This window comes from Terrapene carolina, unplaced genomic scaffold (assembly GCF_002925995.2).
Source record: "Terrapene carolina triunguis isolate 2854851 unplaced genomic scaffold, T_m_triunguis-2.0 Scaffold613, whole genome shotgun sequence".
Lineage (NCBI taxonomy): Eukaryota > Metazoa > Chordata > Testudines > Emydidae > Terrapene > Terrapene triunguis.
Genome location: NW_020664964.1, coordinates 604,251 through 624,910, shown reverse-complemented (window position 1 = coordinate 624,910; position 20,660 = coordinate 604,251). Strand labels below are relative to the sequence as shown.

General features: G+C 37.2%; 1 protein-coding gene across 1 annotated transcript in view; it reads right to left on the bottom strand.

The window, feature by feature from the left end:
- LOC112107756 (dynein heavy chain 5, axonemal-like) overlaps positions 1 to 20,660 on the bottom strand; it is a 273,895-nt gene that overhangs the window by 115,345 nt on the left and 137,890 nt on the right. Inside the window, exons 47-56 of the mRNA XM_026659242.1 lie at positions 19,574 to 19,885; positions 15,214 to 15,303; positions 14,880 to 15,116; positions 14,188 to 14,355; positions 11,014 to 11,220; positions 8,874 to 9,203; positions 6,366 to 6,572; positions 6,036 to 6,278; positions 4,818 to 4,972; positions 2,416 to 3,080 (exon numbers count right to left, since the gene is read on the bottom strand). Coding sequence (XP_026515027.1) covers positions 2,416 to 3,080; positions 4,818 to 4,972; positions 6,036 to 6,278; positions 6,366 to 6,572; positions 8,874 to 9,203; positions 11,014 to 11,220; positions 14,188 to 14,355; positions 14,880 to 15,116; positions 15,214 to 15,303; positions 19,574 to 19,885 — 2,614 coding nt within the window. The remainder of the gene's footprint in view (positions 1 to 2,415; positions 3,081 to 4,817; positions 4,973 to 6,035; positions 6,279 to 6,365; positions 6,573 to 8,873; positions 9,204 to 11,013; positions 11,221 to 14,187; positions 14,356 to 14,879; positions 15,117 to 15,213; positions 15,304 to 19,573; positions 19,886 to 20,660) is intronic.

The following is a 20,660-nucleotide window of genomic DNA, read 5'->3' as shown; positions in this document are numbered from 1 at the left end:
TAAATATTTATTTTCCTTTTATGCATGTTTTTAATTCCTTAAAACTACCAGACCACATTACATAATGGTACTAATTCAGGATAACAGCCATTTAATTTAATATTAGCGCAGAAATATGAAGCGAGATTTTAAAAAATCATTAAGATTTAGTATTGTGGTGTGCAGTTTTATAAACTTTATAAGACCTGACAGGCACTTTATAAATCCATTTGAGACCAGGAGAAACAGGAACTCGTTAGATTGCTCCTAAGCTCCATAGAACAGGGCAAAGCAGAGAGGTGGAGATGTGAGGAGCTCAGGAGATCAGCAGACCATGTTGAGCTTCTAAGCTCAGCATTACATGGAAATCTGGGGAGGTGGGGGGAGCTAGAGACAGACAGTATGCTCCTGAGCTCTGGACTGGCTCCATATTTTTAACAAACAATGAGAGAAACAGACCAAAAAAATCATGTATAAAAAAACCTCACATATAAATGGACGTATCTAAACCATTACTTTGCATTCTCTCCAAACAAGGACAATTCTGCATTTGTGTAGCCATCCACCAGCCATCTACAGGGGTATGTTTGTACAGCTCAATTCTGCAAGGTGCTCAGCGTTATTTAAGGTACTGAATATTCTTGTGAGGTTCTGAACACCCTCTTCTCCAGCTGATTACCCTGGCCGCTGAGGGGGCTCAGCACACTGCAGGATCAAGCCCCTAGCCACCCTCCTACTTCAGAAATTGGTGAAATCATTGACTGCATAAGAAAATGTGGTACATTCTGCAAATGGGCTGATTCCCTACTCTCCTCTGTGGTAACTAAGTAATGTACTTGATGGATCTAATGAATACACAACTCTGAGGTCTGCAGGCTGCCTGGGCTGGCTGAAAGTTGTTGTGTGAGTACAGGTCCTGAGCTATTGTAAATCAGCATATCTCCACTGACCTCTATGAAGCTAGGCAGATATATATCAACTAAAGAGCTGGCCTGTGGTCTTTATCTGAGTGGTTGGAACTCAGTCATGAGAGGATGGTGGATAGGAAAGCTGTAAAGAGATTTCCAGTCTGAAGAGAAAGGGTAGATAAAGTAGATTGGGTTTTCTGCCTCATTGTGCAATAGTGAACTGAGGAAACGTGGTGTTTCGTAGAATGGATAGGTGCAGATTTTTAGGATGAATGCTGCTGATCAGGAACTTCGGGAAGAGTTAAGCTTGGTTTTGGAAATTTTACCTGGGTATATTTATTTAATTGACTATTAATTGTGAATGTATTTGAATATTTACCTACCGTCCTTTGGTTGTTAATTTCAATACATTTAAATGCATAATTTGTTTTTGGGTTTTTTTAGCAGTACCATTTCTTGGAATACATCCACAGTAGCAGTTTTAACTTAAAGTGAACAAAGGGTTTTTTATCTATTAATTAATATCAATTTACAATTCACTTGTAGTCTACAAAACATACAAAGTTAATGAAGTGAAAATTTCAAGTGTTTTGTAAGCACACTGTACAACATAACTGAAAACCAATTATGGTAGCTGCCTTGCTGATGGAAATGAGCTCACTTAATTTAAATTTATACAAACAAACAGGGTAATTTTTTGAAATGCTGTGACTCAGATTTTTTGTATAAAAGAGTAACTATTAATGGTATACTACCGTTCCATAAAATGTTAATTTTGCAACGTAGGTTTTAATGGTATCAAAACCATTAATTCCTCATCCAGTACAAAAGAGTTTTAGAAATAATAATTGTCTCTGACATGTTCAGCATTTTGAGAGATCTAAAGGATATGTCAAGCTGTGCAAGATCTAAGAGTGGAATGTTATATACAATTCATTTTGGACCAATTCTGGTCCCACTCTGTTTTTTATCCACAGCAATGGGAGTAGGATTGGAAAATTACACTGATCTATCCTATAGGGGAAATCTTGCCCACACCCACACCCACAACCACAGACAAACCGAAACGCAGCAGAACCACCAGGAAGCACAAAGGGCAGTGGGAGTGAGCAAAATGGCAGTGCTGGGGGCTTCTCCAGACCCTCTTTCCTAAGCTTTTCATCATTCACTGACTCCTCCTCCATCCTTCTGCCTTCCATATCCCTTTCTCATCACCTCTGCTCTCATATTCTCATGTCCTCTCCAACCACCAAACCTCTCCCTTATACTCATAAAAAACCATTGCTACTTATTACATTTAAAAAGTAAATATGTCAATTTTAGAGTTGTACATAAAAATTTTAGAGTTGTACCACAAAGGAATTATTACACACACAATATATAAAATGGAGGCACCAGTTGTGACTCTGGACTCTATAGTTAAGGGTGAGTTGACTTTGGCATTTAGAGAAGGAATGCAACCTCTTTATTCTTATATATATATTATATATACATATCTCTTTCTAAAAAAAAAAAAAGTGTATTGTACCTGTTTTCATGCGGTCAGACAAATTTCCCACACCAGCAAATTTCTCTCTGTAGATGGTTTTGTAGCCACTGATGAATGACAGATAAGACTTTGGAGTCACAAATGTTTGACGCCTGTATCGTTCAAAGTACTCAACGCATTTTTCAGCTACGAGATCTTGAAATGTTCCCATAGTGTTAACAACACTTTGTTTTACTTCATCTGTGCATTCAATTTGGTAGGAAGTTAAAAAATGCTGTGCAACAGCTACTAGAGCATCTTTAGGCCAGCGCTGGAACCAGTCCATAGTACATCCTGAAATTAAACCTGGAAACTTTAGTGCACGAGTTCTGAATTTTTCCCCAACAGGAGAAAAACAAAGAACCACATGCAAATTGTTGCGAACTCGAGTAAGAAAATAGTCATAGAGATTTTCACTACTAGGAGAACGTCTTGGGTACTCTTTCTTCATCACAGATATCAGGTCTTGTGTTATTTCATCTATTTCATCACGTGCAAAAAGATTGGAAACCTCACCTGAAGCCAAAACATTGTTCATGTACTCAAGAAAAGACTCATCTCTGATTTCATTGTCTGTGAATATAAAGGTAATACCCTGTCCTTTCTGTCCAGCGGTGCGGTACAGAATTTTCAGATCATCCATAAGGTTATTAATGCCATATGTTCTAAGGTAAGAAAGAGTTAAAGATGGACAAAACAAAATAAATAGATCATTTCAGGAAACAATTTAATATTTTCTGGCTTACTTTAGTTAGATAAAAATGTATAAATATGAAATTCATTTACAACATCTCCTTTCACAAACACAATCTATTGCATTATGTTAGGTTTTCTTACACCATTTGGACAAATTGAACACTGGCAGACACTGGGGCAACTTCACTGAAATTAATGCAGTTACATCCTTTAATAGGGTGGCAAGACTAAGACCCTGTCTAGGAATGTGGGACTGCATTGATGAGTCACTAAGACTCAGGGGCTAAAGTTCTTCATTAAGATTCAGAGTAATTACTGCTGAGTCATACTGGAGAATGGGTCCAATTACTTCTAACCAAGATATAAAGAATGTGAGATTGTCTTTTAGGGCAACTGAGAGTGAGAACCAAGAGGATCCTTAAAGGAAAGCCCTAGGAACATCCAAGCTTAAAGTAGAAGCTTAGGCTGAGGTTTATGTTGTGTTATTCATTTCGAATTAACAATTATGTCAAACCCCAAAAAGGGGTGAGTCTGGACACTAACTCAGGGTCTATGTGCTCTGTTGACAACAGAGGAGGGACTCAGCTTGTTCACAAATCAAATATGTAAAAATGTTGTCCATATGAAGCCAATGGTCATTTTGCTGTTGAATTCAGATGGTTCAATATCAGGACAATAGTTAATAAACTGGTATTTTTATCCATTGTATCTTTAACCAATGGAAGTTGAAATTAATATTTTCCCCTTTCCTTTATCAGTTCATCTTTGAAATGATCATTTTGTTTCTAATGTGCCTTCTAAAAGTAATAAATAATACTTGTAATATCCACATAACTAATTCTTAAGCACTTCATAACAAACCTTTGATTCAAAGTTAAATCAATTACCCAGAAAACGTTTCTAAATTCTGCGGCAGTTCCCTCACAATATTAACATTGCCCTATAGCTATTCCCAGTTCTGCTACTGCAGGGCACCTGAAGCAATCCATCAGTTTAGTCTACACTTAGTGACTATGGTTATTACAGTAATTTGTGTTATATTGATCACCACAACATTTATCCATTCCTGAAAGTTTCTGAAATATTTTATTCAGCACATGAATATGAGTGGAATCCTACAGATATAGAACTAAATTCTATGCTGTCTTGAACCTATTTCTGTGCTTTCTCTCTTTCTTTTTGCCTACCCCATCTCTCTCCTGCTGACTCTCTCTTTTCTACCTCTCTGAGAGGTTAGAGGGGCTTGACATGTCTTTTTTCCCTTTCCCTTGGGTACAGCTCCCAGCATCTTTTCAGTTGCAAGATTTTCACTCAAAATGTTTATTTACAAGTGATACTGCACAGAGAGACCTAATGAAGTATTCAGTCTGGTCATTTTAAAGTGAGAGATTTTTGAAGCAGGATTTAAATAGGATTTTAAAGGGGAACACCGTGGGCCAGAATCACCTAAAGGAAGAAGAAAGGCTTTGTGCCAAAAGTTTTTACTGTATCTCCGTGTATTATTAAGGCAGCAGAACATCTACCCAGTTCTGCCATCTGCCAAATGTGCATCTCAATGTGCACTTTTGGCTGAAAAATGTAGTTTACAATTAGGGCTGAAATGTTTGAAAGGCTTTGTACTATTTGAAATTAATTGTGAATGGTTAATTTATATAGCAGATTAAGGAACCAATATATCAATATCTATGTATATTGCATTGTGTTACCTTGTTAGAGTAATCTGAAAGCTCTGATATCCAGCAATATATGATGCTAATCTGGTCAAGCTCTGTTTTCCAGATCCACCCACACCAACCAACAAGGCGTTTCCCTGCGGAGTACGGATAATTCGGGATATTTTAACCAAATGGATCATTGCATCCTGCATAAAGAAAACATTGTTAAAATGATGTAAAGACCAAAAAAAATTGTCTATCATCTTCATGTAGAAACTCATCAGTTAGTGATTGCTTTCATTTGGGGCCAGATCCTCACCTGGTGTCCACTCAGGGCCCAATCCAATGCCCTATGAAATCAATGCAAAAGCTCCCATTTACTTCAATGGGCAGCAGATCTGGCCCTGAAAGAGCATCCCTATTTCATGCTCACACAAGAGCATGTCATACGCAGTGCCTGCTCTCAGGGGAGCTAAGAGGACCTGTGACTCTGAGGGTAGAGGTGGGGCAGGAAGGAAGCCTACTGAGGCTCCTAAAGACTGGTTTCTGAGGAGAGATATTTACAACCTCTCTAAACAGCAGCTTGTCTAAATAGGAAAAGTAAAAGAGCACTGTATTCATATGCTATTAAGCATGTTATTTATGCCCTGAACAGTGACCACAATAAATAAAACAAGCCTTTCTGTTAATCCGATCACACTTGAATTCAGTTCAAAACCATGCACTCAGCCCCAGGGAACAGGCCCATCCCTTGCAGTGGACATGACAAAGGACAGGATGGTCAGTATGGAGAGCTGATACAATAAAAAACTGGTCTGTAAGTCCACCACACCCAGACAGAAAGAAGTGTCTGTGAAGAAAAAGGGATCAAGGGATCTTTTAGGAGGGGGTAGCCTCAATGGGTAGGAGGGTGGGGAAAATTAGTGAGGGGATGCTCTCAGTGTATGCAACAAGCTTTTGCTTTGCAGTTTCAAGGCAGGAAGAAGGAAAAGACTGGGAGTTGGAAAGTGACTGAATAACTGGTGTGAACAGTGGCAGCAGCAAAGCCTGGTGGCATAAACAGCATCCTATATGGCTTGTTTGTAAGAGATACAGGAGTTCTTCACAGAACATAGAATTGGCAGGTTTGGTCAAACTTCAGTGACAATCTTGGCAGGACCAGATAAAATCCATGCATCATTAAATAAAGAGAAATCTATAAAGGAAGGGCTGTATATTGGGGCACTTTCAGAAATAACTATTTTTACTGTCAATCAGAGAGACAAATACCTTGAAAAATACTAAGTCCATATGTGTTCCTCTGATGGTTTCATTGTACTGCTGCATGAACATCTGTAATCTTTCAGCCAAGTTATCAAAGGAAGGAATAGACTCATAAATTTTAGGAGCTTCTAGCTCTACCTCGTCAGGTTCATCCCCAGTGGCCTCTGGGGCATCACGCAAAAAATCCACAAAGTATAATTCTTTGTGGTCATTTCCTAGTAAGTCTTGACAATGATCCTCAGATGCAATCTACAAAAAAACATGGTATATTACCATCATCAGTTATGTTTTTCGTAAGCCTCCTTCAAAGTGAATACTGAACATCATTCATCTTACCTTTCTCATCATATCTTCAAACCAGCCTTTGTCATTTTGGTTGATGAACCTATCTGCAATAACACGACTGCATTCATGCTGGAAGAGAGCAGCCAAAACACTGGTGTTCTGGCAGACTTCAGCAGAAACTGTAAGAATTCCTTGCCAAATACGACTGAGATCTCGTAAATTAAAGATGTAATGAAATTTAGCTGGAGTTGGTAACATCTACAAAAGAATGTTAGATCCATGTTCAAGTAACTACTTAAGAAACACTGAAATAGTTCTTTAATAATTATCCCCGTGGTATTAAATGAACACTGAATTTTTAAATCAACTTCAAAATTAATTTTGCACTAAAGGCAGAAATTCATTCGTGATATTTAGAACACAGTTAACATATGAAAGTAAAACAAGATTAGGATGATGATCAGCTCATAAATTACTTATATGTGGGATATCAACTTCTCCGGAAATCTTCAAAGCCACAATAACGAGGAATGAAGTGCAGTCAGGATAGCTCAGCCAACCATGGAATGAAAGGCCTCACTAAAAACAGCTGCAATTCTTGGCCCCTCACTCCTCTCCTCCCTCTTCCCCTGATTTTGTCTCCCTCTTTTTGTTCTTTTTGAGAAATTTGTCCTGTTCGCAAGCATGAGTACAAGGTAATGAAGGGAAATGGGGGGAAGAAGAGGAAGGAAATGAGGGAGGATAGGGAGGAAGAAAAAGAGCATGGAGGAAGATGAAGGGTGAGCGGAGTTCTTTAAACAAAAAACTTTAAAAGCAAAGTAACCCCTTTCCCTCTTCTTCCAAAGACAACTGAGGTAATGGATATCTTTAGCCTTTTTGTTTTATATTTAGCAAATTTGGAGTTCTAATAGTTCACAAATACACTTTTTTTTTCTCCTGGGGCACTGTTCCCTCTGTGGAGAGTGGGGTAAATAGTGGGGGAAAGTATTTACAAACATTTTATCCCAATTCAGAGACATGCACCCCTTATTTTGTTTGCTTCTCATGAGCATTCATATGAGTGAAATTTTATTCAAATGAATGTTTACAAGAAAAAAATTTCAGGCTATTAACCAATATTATTTGAATTAGAAAATGAAATTAGTTTTGTGATTCATTAAATTAATTCAGGTGAAAGTGGAGCAGTTGATAACAATTTGGTCAGCCAATCAACGAGCAAAACAAATGTCATATGACTTTGGTGATCAGTCACAGATCTCAAATATCCTGAACATCAAATAATTGACTGACTGCTCACTGCAAACAGATCACCGGTGATCTGTAATTCAAGATGTTGGTAAAATCTATGTGTTGAGCAATTCTGAACAATGAACAAATGTGTAAAAATTACAATTTCTTCTTAGACAATTCACTGACAGAAAAAAGGGCTATATTTGTTGAATAAATTGTTCACTATAAAAAGTTTGACTAGCTGTTCCTCTGTGTCTCTGCTGAGGCCCATATAATATGCACAGTTCCTCATCCCCTTTCCATACACCTATTCTCCAGGCCTCAAGTCATGGTCACAACCCTACTGACCAAGGAGGATTATGACAACTGGAATTGACTGTGAATATTTGTTCAAATTCAAAAACAATTTGTGAGTTAACTGGGTTTGTGGCCTTTTCATATTCAATATCTATGAACATTTGAGCACTCAAGCTTTATTAGCATAAAAACTTGAGAAAAAACATTTTAAATTTTAGCATTTGCCAGAAATGAATTTTAAATTACATTCTATATTGTAAATCTGCCGTTCCCACTGTGTGTGTGTTAGTTAAGCTCATCATCCAGGCAAGGGACAGAAACACCATCATGTGATGTAAGCAGCTAGCCAACACAGCATGGATATTGCATATTTACAGTGAATCATCTGCAAATAATCTGCAAACCAAGAATTATTTACTGAAGACGTTCAAATAAATTCAAAAATTTCATAATCTATTTGCAGGCAATTCATGTACAGAAGAGAGGCAAAATTTGTATGATAAGTTATTCTCTGTTAATTACTTGCTCAGGTCTCCTATCATTACCTCAGAAATGCATATAAAAATACAATTTGATTACAGCTAGACAGATGGCAAGTTATGAGTATTGCTTGTGATCAGCTAAGAATTACTAAGACTCTATTATTTTTTGTTACTCTGTTCCCATATTCCGCACTCTGTCTCACTTGTTTATTTCTTCCCCCTGCAATTTTTTGCCATTTAGAATGTAAGCTCCCTGGAGCAGGGACTTATATTTACTAGATGTTTGTGCAGCGCCTAGTACAATGGGGGCCCACCTGCGTAGCTTCCAGGAGCTACCACAAATAGCATAAAATAACAAAATAATAATATCATCCTATCAGAATCATTGTCACCATCACATTTTCCAACAGACAATAGATTCTGTGGATACTAATCATCATCAAAGCAGAAATTCCACAGGTACTATGCTATAGTAAAAAGACATAATTCTCCTACCTTTTCATTTCATGGTGCAAGTATAGGCTTGTTAACAAAAGACACATTTTTTTACCTTTACTTTAGTTGCTTGCCAGACTTTTCGAGTTGTAGGTACTAATGCTGATGCCAGTTTACATATTTCTTCTGGGAAGCCTCTCTGCACACAGAAATAGCCTTCAGCTACTGTTCTAAATATTTTGTCAATAGACGAATTGGAAGGTAGGGTGCAGTTATAAACACTAAATTGACGCTTGAGGCGCTGAGGAATGTCATTCCGACCTCCTCCAGGGTGAATCATGGCAGCTACAAACTGGATGTCAACCACATTAGTGAATTCTCCTGGCTTTTCCAAATTGTAGAAACCTTTCTGCTCCATCAGCTGCCTTACAATCTCATTGGTGATCTTACAGAAACATAAAGGGAATAAATCAGGTATTATTTCTTGACAGTCCATCTGAATCCTAATCTCCTACACAATAAATGAGCAGGCAAAAGAAAAAGGCACAGTACTTTGCAGTGAATCATGTTGTTTACAGAATATCATTCAGGAAAGCAACAAAAGAAAACAAATAAATTATTCCAAATGTTCTGGTCCGGTTTGGCAGATGTAACTGATTACTTGTCTAGGAATTTTCAAAACTATCTAGTAACCTCACTTGTCTTTTAGAACTGTTCTTCTAAGCACCTCAGAAATGTTTATACAGGATGGTAAGTGGGACCAGCAGCTGCAGGTGCACAGCATTGGCTGCATAGAATTGTATATATAGTAGTCATAGCCAGGTGACCAACTGGGTTTGTCACAATGCAAGAGGGTACTGGGGCCAGGGAGAAGGAAGGTGCCTAGGAAAACTTAAGCACCTCAAGGTTAGGCATGGTGAGGTGCCACCTAGATCATGAAGTGCAGGTGGGTAGGAAATCAGCCTGCAGCCACATACTAGAGGCATCAGCTGGGCCAGGAAGCCCAAGAAGGGACAGAGAGAGAGAGACACGCATTCATACAATGACTGGAACAGACACTTGATGAGTGAGTGGAAGTGGTTAATTCAGCAGCGGGGATGGTTAGATAGGGGCTTTGGGAAGTGAGAGAGACAGGTTTGGGGGGCTGGATGGAAGGAGAGGAGGAGACATGATAGAACATGGGCTTTGGATGGGAAGGGGAAGGCTAAGGAGTAGTCCATGATGAATAACCTCTACTTCCAAAGGGAAAAGAAGCAGGAAACTGAGAGGATCCTTACTTTCCAAACCAGGTCTACAAGGCTTGCAGGACCTGGCTGGGGTTCACAGAGCTACAGATTCAGAGGTACAGGCTCAGCAAGGATGCCTGCTGTCCCAGTGTATGAGTGATTAAATTGAAGACAGACTTCCAGAAAGGGCAGGTATATGAAATATTCATTTATTAATTTTTGAAAACTCATGTAAATACCTAGGCACCTAAATACCTGTCTAAACTATTGTGTTGGAATCCAGCTAGTGATAACTGCACTTTAAAGTCTGGATTGATCAGGAAGGAAAGATGCTTTGATTGCTTCCTGGATTCTCATGCTCCCTTCTCCTATCTAGATAAGCATAGTTGTTTCAGTAGAAAATAGAAACTACTGCTTTACTTCCCATTCCTTTCAGTACAGCCAGTTCATAAACACCACAAGTACTACAGGTAACTGGGATGAAAGGCCTAAAAGCTACAATGGTTATCAAATAGCTTAATGCTAATTCTGACCACTCTATTCTGACAATTTCTCATCAATTATGAGGAAAAGTAGCATTGAGGTATTTATAATCCAATATATCACAGGTATGTGTCATCCTATGCTATTTTCCCCTCTAGTATTTAGCACTTGTGCTATGCCCGGTTCTCCACAACCATCAGTAGTAATGGTAGGAACGCTGGAATTGACAGTACTCTGGTTGCCAATTGGCATTTAAGCTCTGTGTTGTCTAAACGCTGTTCAGAACAGGTCTACAGATACAGCCTATAAAACACTGTTGGCCCATGGTACCATTGCTACAAATGGTTGGGAATTTTAGGCAAAATGCCCCATTGTTGACATGGCCTAGTATTTATTGCAAACACACCCAGCAAGAAATATGGATTTTCAGTTCTCCTTAAAATATTTGCAAAGTCTTAAAAACACCACTATATCAAGTTGGCTTCTCCTTTATGTACACATGAAGCATCTGCATTCACTCATTACTTAATGCTAACATTTTTTCACCTGATCACCCCATTCGTTAATCACAGGCATGTTAATATCATCAATAAATATGGTCATTTTCTTTCCAGCTGGAGGACCATAGGTCGTGCCCATTCTTTTATCTATGTAGCTTTCTATACTCCTTTGGAACATATTTGGCAGAGTGGCAGAAGAGAAGTTTAAGCGCTTTGTCAGATGAAGTTCAGGATCATATTTGCTGGTATAACCCTATAAAATAAACACATGTTTTATGTAATTCAGAACTGCAGAGCACCCACAATTCTAGGTGAAGTCAATGAGAGACACTGAAGCTCAGCCCATCTGAAAAATCAGACATAAGGTATTTCAAGTTGGGCACCCATGGATAGAAGCAACCAAAATCAATGGCAACTTTTAAGAATCCTGGACTTACTATTTAGTTCAAAATATTTACAGAAGCTTATTTAAAACAAACATTATGAGCCTATAACCTGAAATTCAAAAAAACTCTTAATCTATGTATAGTATTAAAATTTACGGGGTTTTAACAGATGTCTTCAATTGTTGCGACTGTTGATGTAATGCAAATAAATCTTAAACTCGTTTTTTTCTGAAGGTAAAGGGGCACTTGTGTAAATGAGAAACAGGCACATCAAAGGGACTGATATTTCTCTTTTCCTGATAATGCAGAGAATCTTTGTTAAGGTCTGAAAGCTTTTTACCTACAAAGACCTGGGTTCACAGACTCATATTATCCCTGCTACTGTTGATGATAACCTTAAGCACCCAAGGGGGTTCAACTCTCTGCACTGCTTTAGGTATGTGTAACATCACCAACTGTACCAAAGGAGAAATTCACAAACCCTGAAATCAAGTGAAGTCAAGGCAGGTACATTAAGGAGGAAACTGTTTTCTGATATTTTATTTAAAAGGATAAGTCTCTACATATGCTGCAATAAAAACCTGGGATTTTCAATTGTGTTTTTAACTGAACAGTTTTAAAAGATTCACTTTGCCTATAAGGATGAAAATACCAAACATAATTTAAATTCTTACATTTATAACAGAGTCAAACAGAAATTCTCCAATTTCAGAACCTCAGAACAAAGAATATTTAGAGCTCTGCATTACTGTTAGTCAGATATTATAACTACCTGATCCACAACAGAACTAGCGAGGTACTTCAGAAAGGAAAATCAGCTATATCAGAAAGGAAAATATTTTCCATCCCCAAAAAGATATTTTGATGAACAACATTAGGATCTTGATTTTGCTGACTGCCCAAAACCAGAATCTCCCTTTCAGAAGTGCTGCCTTTTAGAAGCACTTTTTCTGAGAAAGACACAAAAAGATGATGTTCCTCGAACATCCATAGTTGGGGTATTTGAAGAACACCAAAGGCAGCTGGTTAACTGGAGCATTTCACTGCCCATCCCTTTCCTTATGGTATTAATAATAGCCTGTGTAACATTACAAATGCAAGAGCAATTCAAAAGAAATCCTGTCTCTTTTTTTTTAGTACAAAGTATTCGCATGGTGAGAATAATTATAGCTCAAATAATTAATGCTCATATATATATATATGGAATAAATAGTTTTGACTTAAATGGGTCTTCTGAGATCTGTTGCAGAAGTCATGTTACTAAAAATAATTTCTGACACCTGTAGGTCAGGAACTCTCAATGTCAGATTATTAACCGGATTCTGGCCCTCGTTCTCCACTCTATGACACCAGTGTAAGTAAGGCCTTCTACTCTTAGAACAGTAGAACTCCCAATAGCAACTACTATAATAAAGGTTGTAAACCAGCCTCATTATAACTGTCACCATGTATTCACACACAAAACTTTTCCAAATTTTCAGTTTAACTCCTGAAATTTTCCATTTCAAAAAGGTACTTGGGGATTTTTGTTTTGTTTTATTTATGAAAGCAGTTGCACATATTTGGCAATTCCTGAACACAAGGAATTCCATTCTATAAGGTGCAGGTAAGGAGTAAAGTAAAGGAGGAGGAGGACGACCACTTGGAGAGGCAGTTTGCTGTAATCCTTAATCTGAAATGAGACTGAATGGATCTTGGTGCTTTTTAAAATTATGCCTCCCACTGTGAAGGGATATTCTTTTTCTGTTTAGAATGGATAAGAGGTAAGTCACTCCTTGGAATAAGTTCTCCATATTTTTAGGGAGGGGAGTGGCAGCTGATGGCTGGAGATTGTTAGCATCTGGCTGAATTCCAGTATGTAGGATATCAGGACCACCATCCATACCACTCCCCTTCATGCTGCTAAAATAGTTTTCCCAGCTGGTGCCAGGAACAGAAGTTGACATTATATTGGCACGCATGGTGGCACCAACAGCTGAACTGAAAAAGTAGCATTAATTGCCACTGGCATCAGTACAAACCACTTTAAGATGGGTCTTAAAATTCACATTCCAGGGGAAGCAGAATAGCTAGAGGGTGCACTGGTGCTTAATCTATAACTTGGGAGTAGATCTTTTCTTCTAGACTTTGGGTTTTTATGTAGTAAGTTATTAAATTTTGTACATGGACCATGAGACTAACTAGGGGCATTTTATAAATTAAAAAAAAAAACCAAAATATTGGGTACTTTAAGAGTAATGCTTGTAGCATCCCCCCCACCCCCCACCCCGGAGAAAAGAACAGTAAGTGGTTTTCTATTAGCCAATGAAGAGGGCAGATAAGAACCATTAGACTTGGCCTCTGAAAAATCTCCAAGTGAAGAAAGAAGTTTTTATTTCTGTCCTTTTTAGCTTCTGAAAAAAGTCTTTGCAATGTGGACAAATAATGTTGGGGTAAAGGATCAAAAGGATAGTTCATGCATATGCCACAGAGAGAGCATGGATAGAAATATAAGAAATGCTCCAGCCAGAGGCAGTGTGTTAGCAAGCTCTCTAATCTAGCTTCTCATGAGAAATCCGGAGACAGCACCTAAAAAAAAGGTGACTTCCCTAACAATTATGTCATGGTCTTGTGACCATCACTAGCAAAATGATAAATAGCTATTATGTCCTTTTCTGAACTACAATTTGTGTGTATTGGGCAAAATGTCTCAATGGGAATTACTGTAATTTAATGTGGTGGGCAGTCATATTTTCTAACCTGCCCATTTCAGTGTAACACATGTGATCAGGTCAATTATTTTTGTACCAATGCTGTACTATGAAGATGGGAGGATTTTTTTCTGTTCTATGTACCTTAACCATAACTGTTTTTGCAGTTCCCTGCTCTCCAATAAGTAGAACTGCTTTCCCCTGCTTCATGATAGTGTCCATTAGAAAATCTGTTCGGACATTGTCTACATTTGGAACTAGGATGGAAGTATATTCTGGCACTGAATCTTTAGGATAAACATATTCAGGTACCTGAAATAGAAATAATATAAACAATAGGTTAGACATTTTCTTCAGAACCATAAGGGCACTGCATGTGAACTCAAAACCAATACACAATTTGAAAAGCCTTTTTTCTTGAAAGCAGAGTGTTCGCTAGCATTTAGTCAGTAGGCTGCCCTGCTTTCCTGAATGGGGTGCAAGACTGATGGAATATTTTCACTCCCCGCACCCCCATTATCCATTTTATAGACTACTTTGGTCTTTGCTGGGGAACTTAATTATATTATGGTGACAGGCACTGGAGAAAGTTAAGACAGGATTTTTTTTTTCCTGTTTCACTCCCAAACTATTTCCATTGTCTGTTCCCAATCTCTGACCCAAAATATTTGTGACAGGAGAAAAACTTCTTCAGAAAAGAATATTATGGTAATTTATTAGGCATAATTTTCCAAACTAAATTACAAGTTTTAATGAGTGAAAAAAATGTTTTTCTTGTCAAATATATTTATCACGCTTACTCAAAAGAAAGAACTAGTATATTATGGCATACAAACCCTCTTTGACCAGTGCTCCCACTGACCACAATCACTAATACCAAACTCAAACATGGTTTCTTCTCCATTCACAGCTGGAAGTTCCAGTGTTGCAGGATGATTCTGTAAGAACAGTTCCATTTTCACTCTGTCATCCAATTCCAGAAGAGCTCCTACTGACCACATTATAGCAAAAACAAACAAGCGAGCTAGATGCTCTTGGCTGGGTTGCTTCTCATTTCTGTCTGCCAATAAACCCTGTAAAAAAGACACAATGTGTAACCATTGCCTGCTCTGAACAATATCCAGGCACAAATAACAGAATAAGAGACAGATAACCTGATGTCGTATCTACCTGTAGGAGGTCAATAGCTTGTTTGATGTACATGCATTCTAAAACTGGCATTTTTGGTGTCACAGCAGTGAAAACAAAATCAATCAAATCCTGCGAAGAAAAACATTACGTTCATCTGAGTATAAAGAAACCCATTTAAAAAAACTAATAAATCAGTGCCATGATTTATTTTTAATACAAGAGTTCAATCGCTTTATTCTGTGACTTAAATACATTTCACTTCAGTTTCTGTGAGTACGAATATTCAGATTTAAAACATGAAAAGTCACTATTAGTAAACATCCTAAATAGGTAGCTTTGATGTATCACAGTCAGTGAAATTATTCATAATGGCTACATAAAGCAACTTTCAAAAGGAGCAATTCAGAAAGTGTTCTTGAGTTACATTGGGGATCTGCCATATATCTTCTGCACATTTATTGCTCCCATTTTTTTGGTTGGAAGACCGCAACACAAAGCTTGCCATAACAATACATACATTAGACCATCTCCTTACTTTCTAGAGTAGGATTCTCCTTTCACTCATGCTGGTTTTTCACTAGTATAACTGCAATGAGGTCCTTGGTTTAAACTGATGTGGGAGGAGAATCAGTGCTATAGTTTCTAATGCACTTCAAATACATTTCTATTACTATATTTTTTAATGCTTTCAATACATTGGAAGAAAGTAGGTTGCAAGCTCCAGGAAGATAGTTTAAATGAGTTTATCATTTATTTGGATATTTTGTTTAGACATAGAGGAACTGATCAAAAGTATATAAAAATATTAATGGTATTGAGTAGTTAGATCAGGAACTTTTGTTTTCCTTGTCTCAGAACACAAGAACAAGGGGACATGCAATGAAATTAAAAGGTGGCAAGTTCAAAACTGATAAAAGGAAATATTTTTTCCTCAAGATGTGTAGACTGTGAAACTCACTGCCACAAGAATTTAGTTAGATTAAAAAAGGGCTTGGACATTTATATATAGCCAGAGTCATAATAGTTAATGTTAACAAAAATTTTGGATGGGAGATTAAACTTCATGTTCCAAGGCTAATGCTAGTCTTCAACTGTTAGAGATCAGGATGAGATCTAATGTGGGGACCAAATCATCTCACATCTGTCTATTGCAGTGCTTTTACAAGTTCCTTTGAAGCATCTGTTTCTGGCCACTGTCAGATAGGACGCTGGACTAGATGAACCTTAGGTCTGATCCAGGATGACAATTGCTCTGTATCTAATTATGCAAGAAAATGATGAAGCTCAAGTTGCCTACATCAACGCAACAACAGATTTTACAGCTTTATATTCTCTGACAAAAAGGACCAATGCCACTAACTGAGCATCCTCTTTGTGGGATTCCTCTAATTACTTCAATTTCCAGAAACTCCCCCAGAGGCTTACCTCTTGCAAAAAAGCAACTCTATCAGTTATAGGAGGCTGTATCACTCAGAGAGGAAATGTGCATGTAGAGCTTAGTGTTAGGATTTCAGATGCGGACAGTAAAGTTTAGTATTCTGAAAACACTTCTGAGGGTCACAGTAACCTGACTGAAAAAATTCCTATGGAAAAAAGAGACCTCAAAGATAGTCTTAATTCTATTGAAAATAGTTTTTTGTGAGTTTATTCTTCTCTTTTCTTTTGGTCTTTATATTACATTTTATATAGAAAGCTGAACTTTTGTAATTGTGTATATTTTATAAATGAGTAAATAGATAAATTTTCCCCAAAGTTTCATACTGATACGTAATCTTCTTCACTTCCTGTCCTAAACTGTTGTCCACCATTGCCGTTTGCTATTAAATAACTGCTACAATTCCACACCACATGTGTTCGGTAGTGGGTGAAGTGGTTCTTTTATAGCTAAGAGTTTTGGGATTCTTTGATAATGAAAGTACATTTAAAATATTGGTATTATTTTTGGTCTTCTAACAGAATGTTATCATGATAAGAATTATAACAATATTCACCTTGGCAGTCCCATTACATTATGGCTTAGTACAAATTGGCAGGACATCTGTGCCAGACAAAATAATATGGTAACTCTCATTCACAGTTTTTGTTTCTGATTATGAACTCGCCCTGAGATTTCATTCATGCATAATGTTTACCTTATATACTGATTTTTAATGCTTTATAATCACAGAAATTATTGTTCCTTGTAAACCAACTGTAAATACTGCATTTGATCTCTCACCTAATTTGGAGCCAAATTTAGTTCAATTCACATAGATTTAAGTGGTTTTGTACGAGTGGTAACTGAAGACAGATTCTGTCCCTGGTGAGTATATCTCCCTTCTGTAGCATTATCCACACTGTTCTTCTACATGTTACCTATTTATAAGTTATTTATATCTGTGTTTTTATCGATATTGGGTCTAATGTGAGTAATCTTGTATTTGAAGCTTGAATACTGCTGTTAGTGCACTTTATTTTATGAAGTTCTCTTGTATAGTTTACTTATCCAATTTTTTATATACTGAAAAAAGTAATAAGAGAAAAAGGAGTCATCTGTATATGGAATCAGTATTATCCCCATCTGTAAAATCAGTGTTATCGCCCACATTATTTGAGAAGCGAAGATAGCTCATTAAAAGTGAAAGGAGAACTGACAGTTTGACAGCTTTGGTTTACATTTGGATAGTTCCAAATACAGCCTTCAGCAGGGAACAAAACTTTATATTTCACTGCTTTTCCATCTCTCAGGCTAATAAAATACACGTTTTTTCTGAAAAATGTCACTATTATGCTTTCAGAACAAGATATAGCATAAAATATAAAAGAAGATCATGGGAAGGAAGCAGTAAATTGACCCAAATATACATTATTTTGGAAGCATATTTTTAAAATTCATTATAAGAATTACCTTTCTTACCGCTGCAGGAAATATTAAATCTGATCATTACTTTTTGGAGATTACAGCAAAATGAATGTAATGCCAGAAGTGGGTTTCAATGTAAATGGGAAGGAACTAAGATGAAATGTTTCTATGAGAAGTCATTTGTTAACATTCTAGCTATTGTAATAGTATATTAGTCATTGCTTTTGTCATATTTATAAACACATTTTTTACAATGACAGTTCAAAAGGCCAGCACAAGAAAAATCTCACTTGTAGAATCCAACAAAAATGAAAAAGGTGGGGAAAAAACAACTATGGAATCTGAGATAAATGAACAGGGAGAACTGGCAAAAGAGACAGCTCATGAGAAAGGAAAGGAAAGACCAGTTTCAGTTGTGCTACTACAGGTGGCAATTAAAGAAATGAAAAGAAAATTACAAAGGCAAAAAGAATACAGAGCATTAACTTTCAATAGTAATGTTTTATGAAGAAAAATTAAGTTTCAGTTGCATCAGAGATGGTCTATTACATGTAAGACTATTATACATCCACCATTGTGTAGGACTGTCCTTGGTGATTAATGAAAACTCTGTCAATTCCCAGCCTTTGCCTCATTCATGAATATCTTGCAGAGGGTTACACAGCATTTTGTACTTGTAGTATGGAAGGATAAAACACTTCCCTCTGGTCTTTTTGGGTTCAGCATGATTTAGCCTAATAATTTAATAAAGAGACCCTATGTCAAAAATACAAAGACAACGAGGAGTCTGGTGGCACCTTAAAGACTAACAGAGTTATTTGGGCATAAGCATCTGAAGAAGTGAGGTTTTTTACCCACGAAAGCTTATGCCCAAATAAATCTGTTAGTCTTTAAGGTGCCACCAGACTCCTCGTTGTCTTTGTGGATACAGACTAACACGGCTACCCCCTGATACTTGACACTATGTCAAAAATGTCATGCACACAACTCTTAACTTAAAAGTGCATAGTCCTACAGAATATAGACTTCATGGATCAAATACACCCCTGCTGTAACTGAAGTTAACAGAGCTTCAATAAGGATGACTTTGGCCTGATTTTTTTCTTATTTATTTAAATATAACAGAAACAAAAAAGCCCATTTAGAACCTTCTGAGCACTCTAGTGATAATTAAAATATCAAAAACAATGTTAGTCACCAAGCAGCATGAATTAATTCTGCCAGCCAGCGGTATAAAATGGAGATAACAATTTACCTCCAAACAGCCAACAGATTAAAAAAATAAAAACAAAGGAAAAGCCCTCCCACCACTCAAATTAGTGGCCATATTATCCACCTAATATCGTTTAATTTAGATTATGTTAGCTATTGTTATAGGCCCTTTCTTTGTCCGCATTATGCCTTGTGATTATCCTTCATGTCAGTTCTTTATTTTATTAAATAAATGGGATAAACAACTGAAGTAGAATGTAGGAAAAATAATGCTAATTTATCCAGACGTGTTAAATAAGCAGATTGGAATTCATTTTAATTCGTAGCAAGTATTGGCCTTAATACCTGAAATACACTGTTAAAGCTGTTCCATAGGACATCAGAGTGAGTAGCAGGCAAAGTCTGCAGCCAAGCCTTTAAAATGGGCCTCCAATCTAACACTGAGGAACTCATGAAGACCATCCCATTACGAGATACTGTTGCTGGGGAAGCATTGTCAATGTTATGGGGCTCAAAAACAATCTTGCAGTTTGGGGACATTGGAATACGATCTCCATTAGCCAAAGTAAGGGTCTTGTTATCATCTAGAACAGAGTTCAGATTTTCAATCCATATCGCATCCACAGGACCATCCAAAACTATCCATATGTGTTCTCCCTAAAATATACATGTACAAGTGTAAATTCTATGTCAAAAATATAATTTATTGAACACATACGAGAATACATTACTTTATATAAACATTGACTTGTAAGTTACCTGATCTGGTGCTGAATGCTTTATTATTAATCATAATACTTCCTTTTTTTCCTTATTTACCCAGTGATTTGAAATCTCACTTCATTACTGAGTGTCATACCAAAGATTTTTTTATCAAAGTGACAAAAACTTAATTTCAGTTGTTATATACAGAGAGATGTTGCTTTCCCCTGTGACAGCCATATGGCCTGATCCTGTTCCCACAGAAGCAGATGAAAACAATTTCCATTAACTTCAGTGAGAACAGGAACAGGCCTACAATCTCTTAACAGAGGATACCTAATTCTTTCATAACAAGCTTTCACATTTTCCAAGGCCTAAATAAAACACAATGCAACCTTCATAACATATGTGGCTCTGTGGCAGCACTGTCTGCAGGTCTGAGGAGAGAGAGGAGAAATCAGTATGCAACATTTTTCAACTGAGGCTATAACTACATTGCTCCAATATAATTACTGATCTGGAGTGGCGTGGACGTAAAACGTGGGTGGGAGAGATTCCCCCTCTTTGTCTCTATATAAACCACTGAAAGTCTTTGCATTGGGAATTGAAAAGAATGGAAGGACTAAAGGTTTACAGAAGATGAAAGAGGAAATAAAACCCTACAGAGCTCACTGATACAGCCCCAGAACCTCAAGTCTGTGCTTGAGGAGGTGAGTGATCACTGGCATGT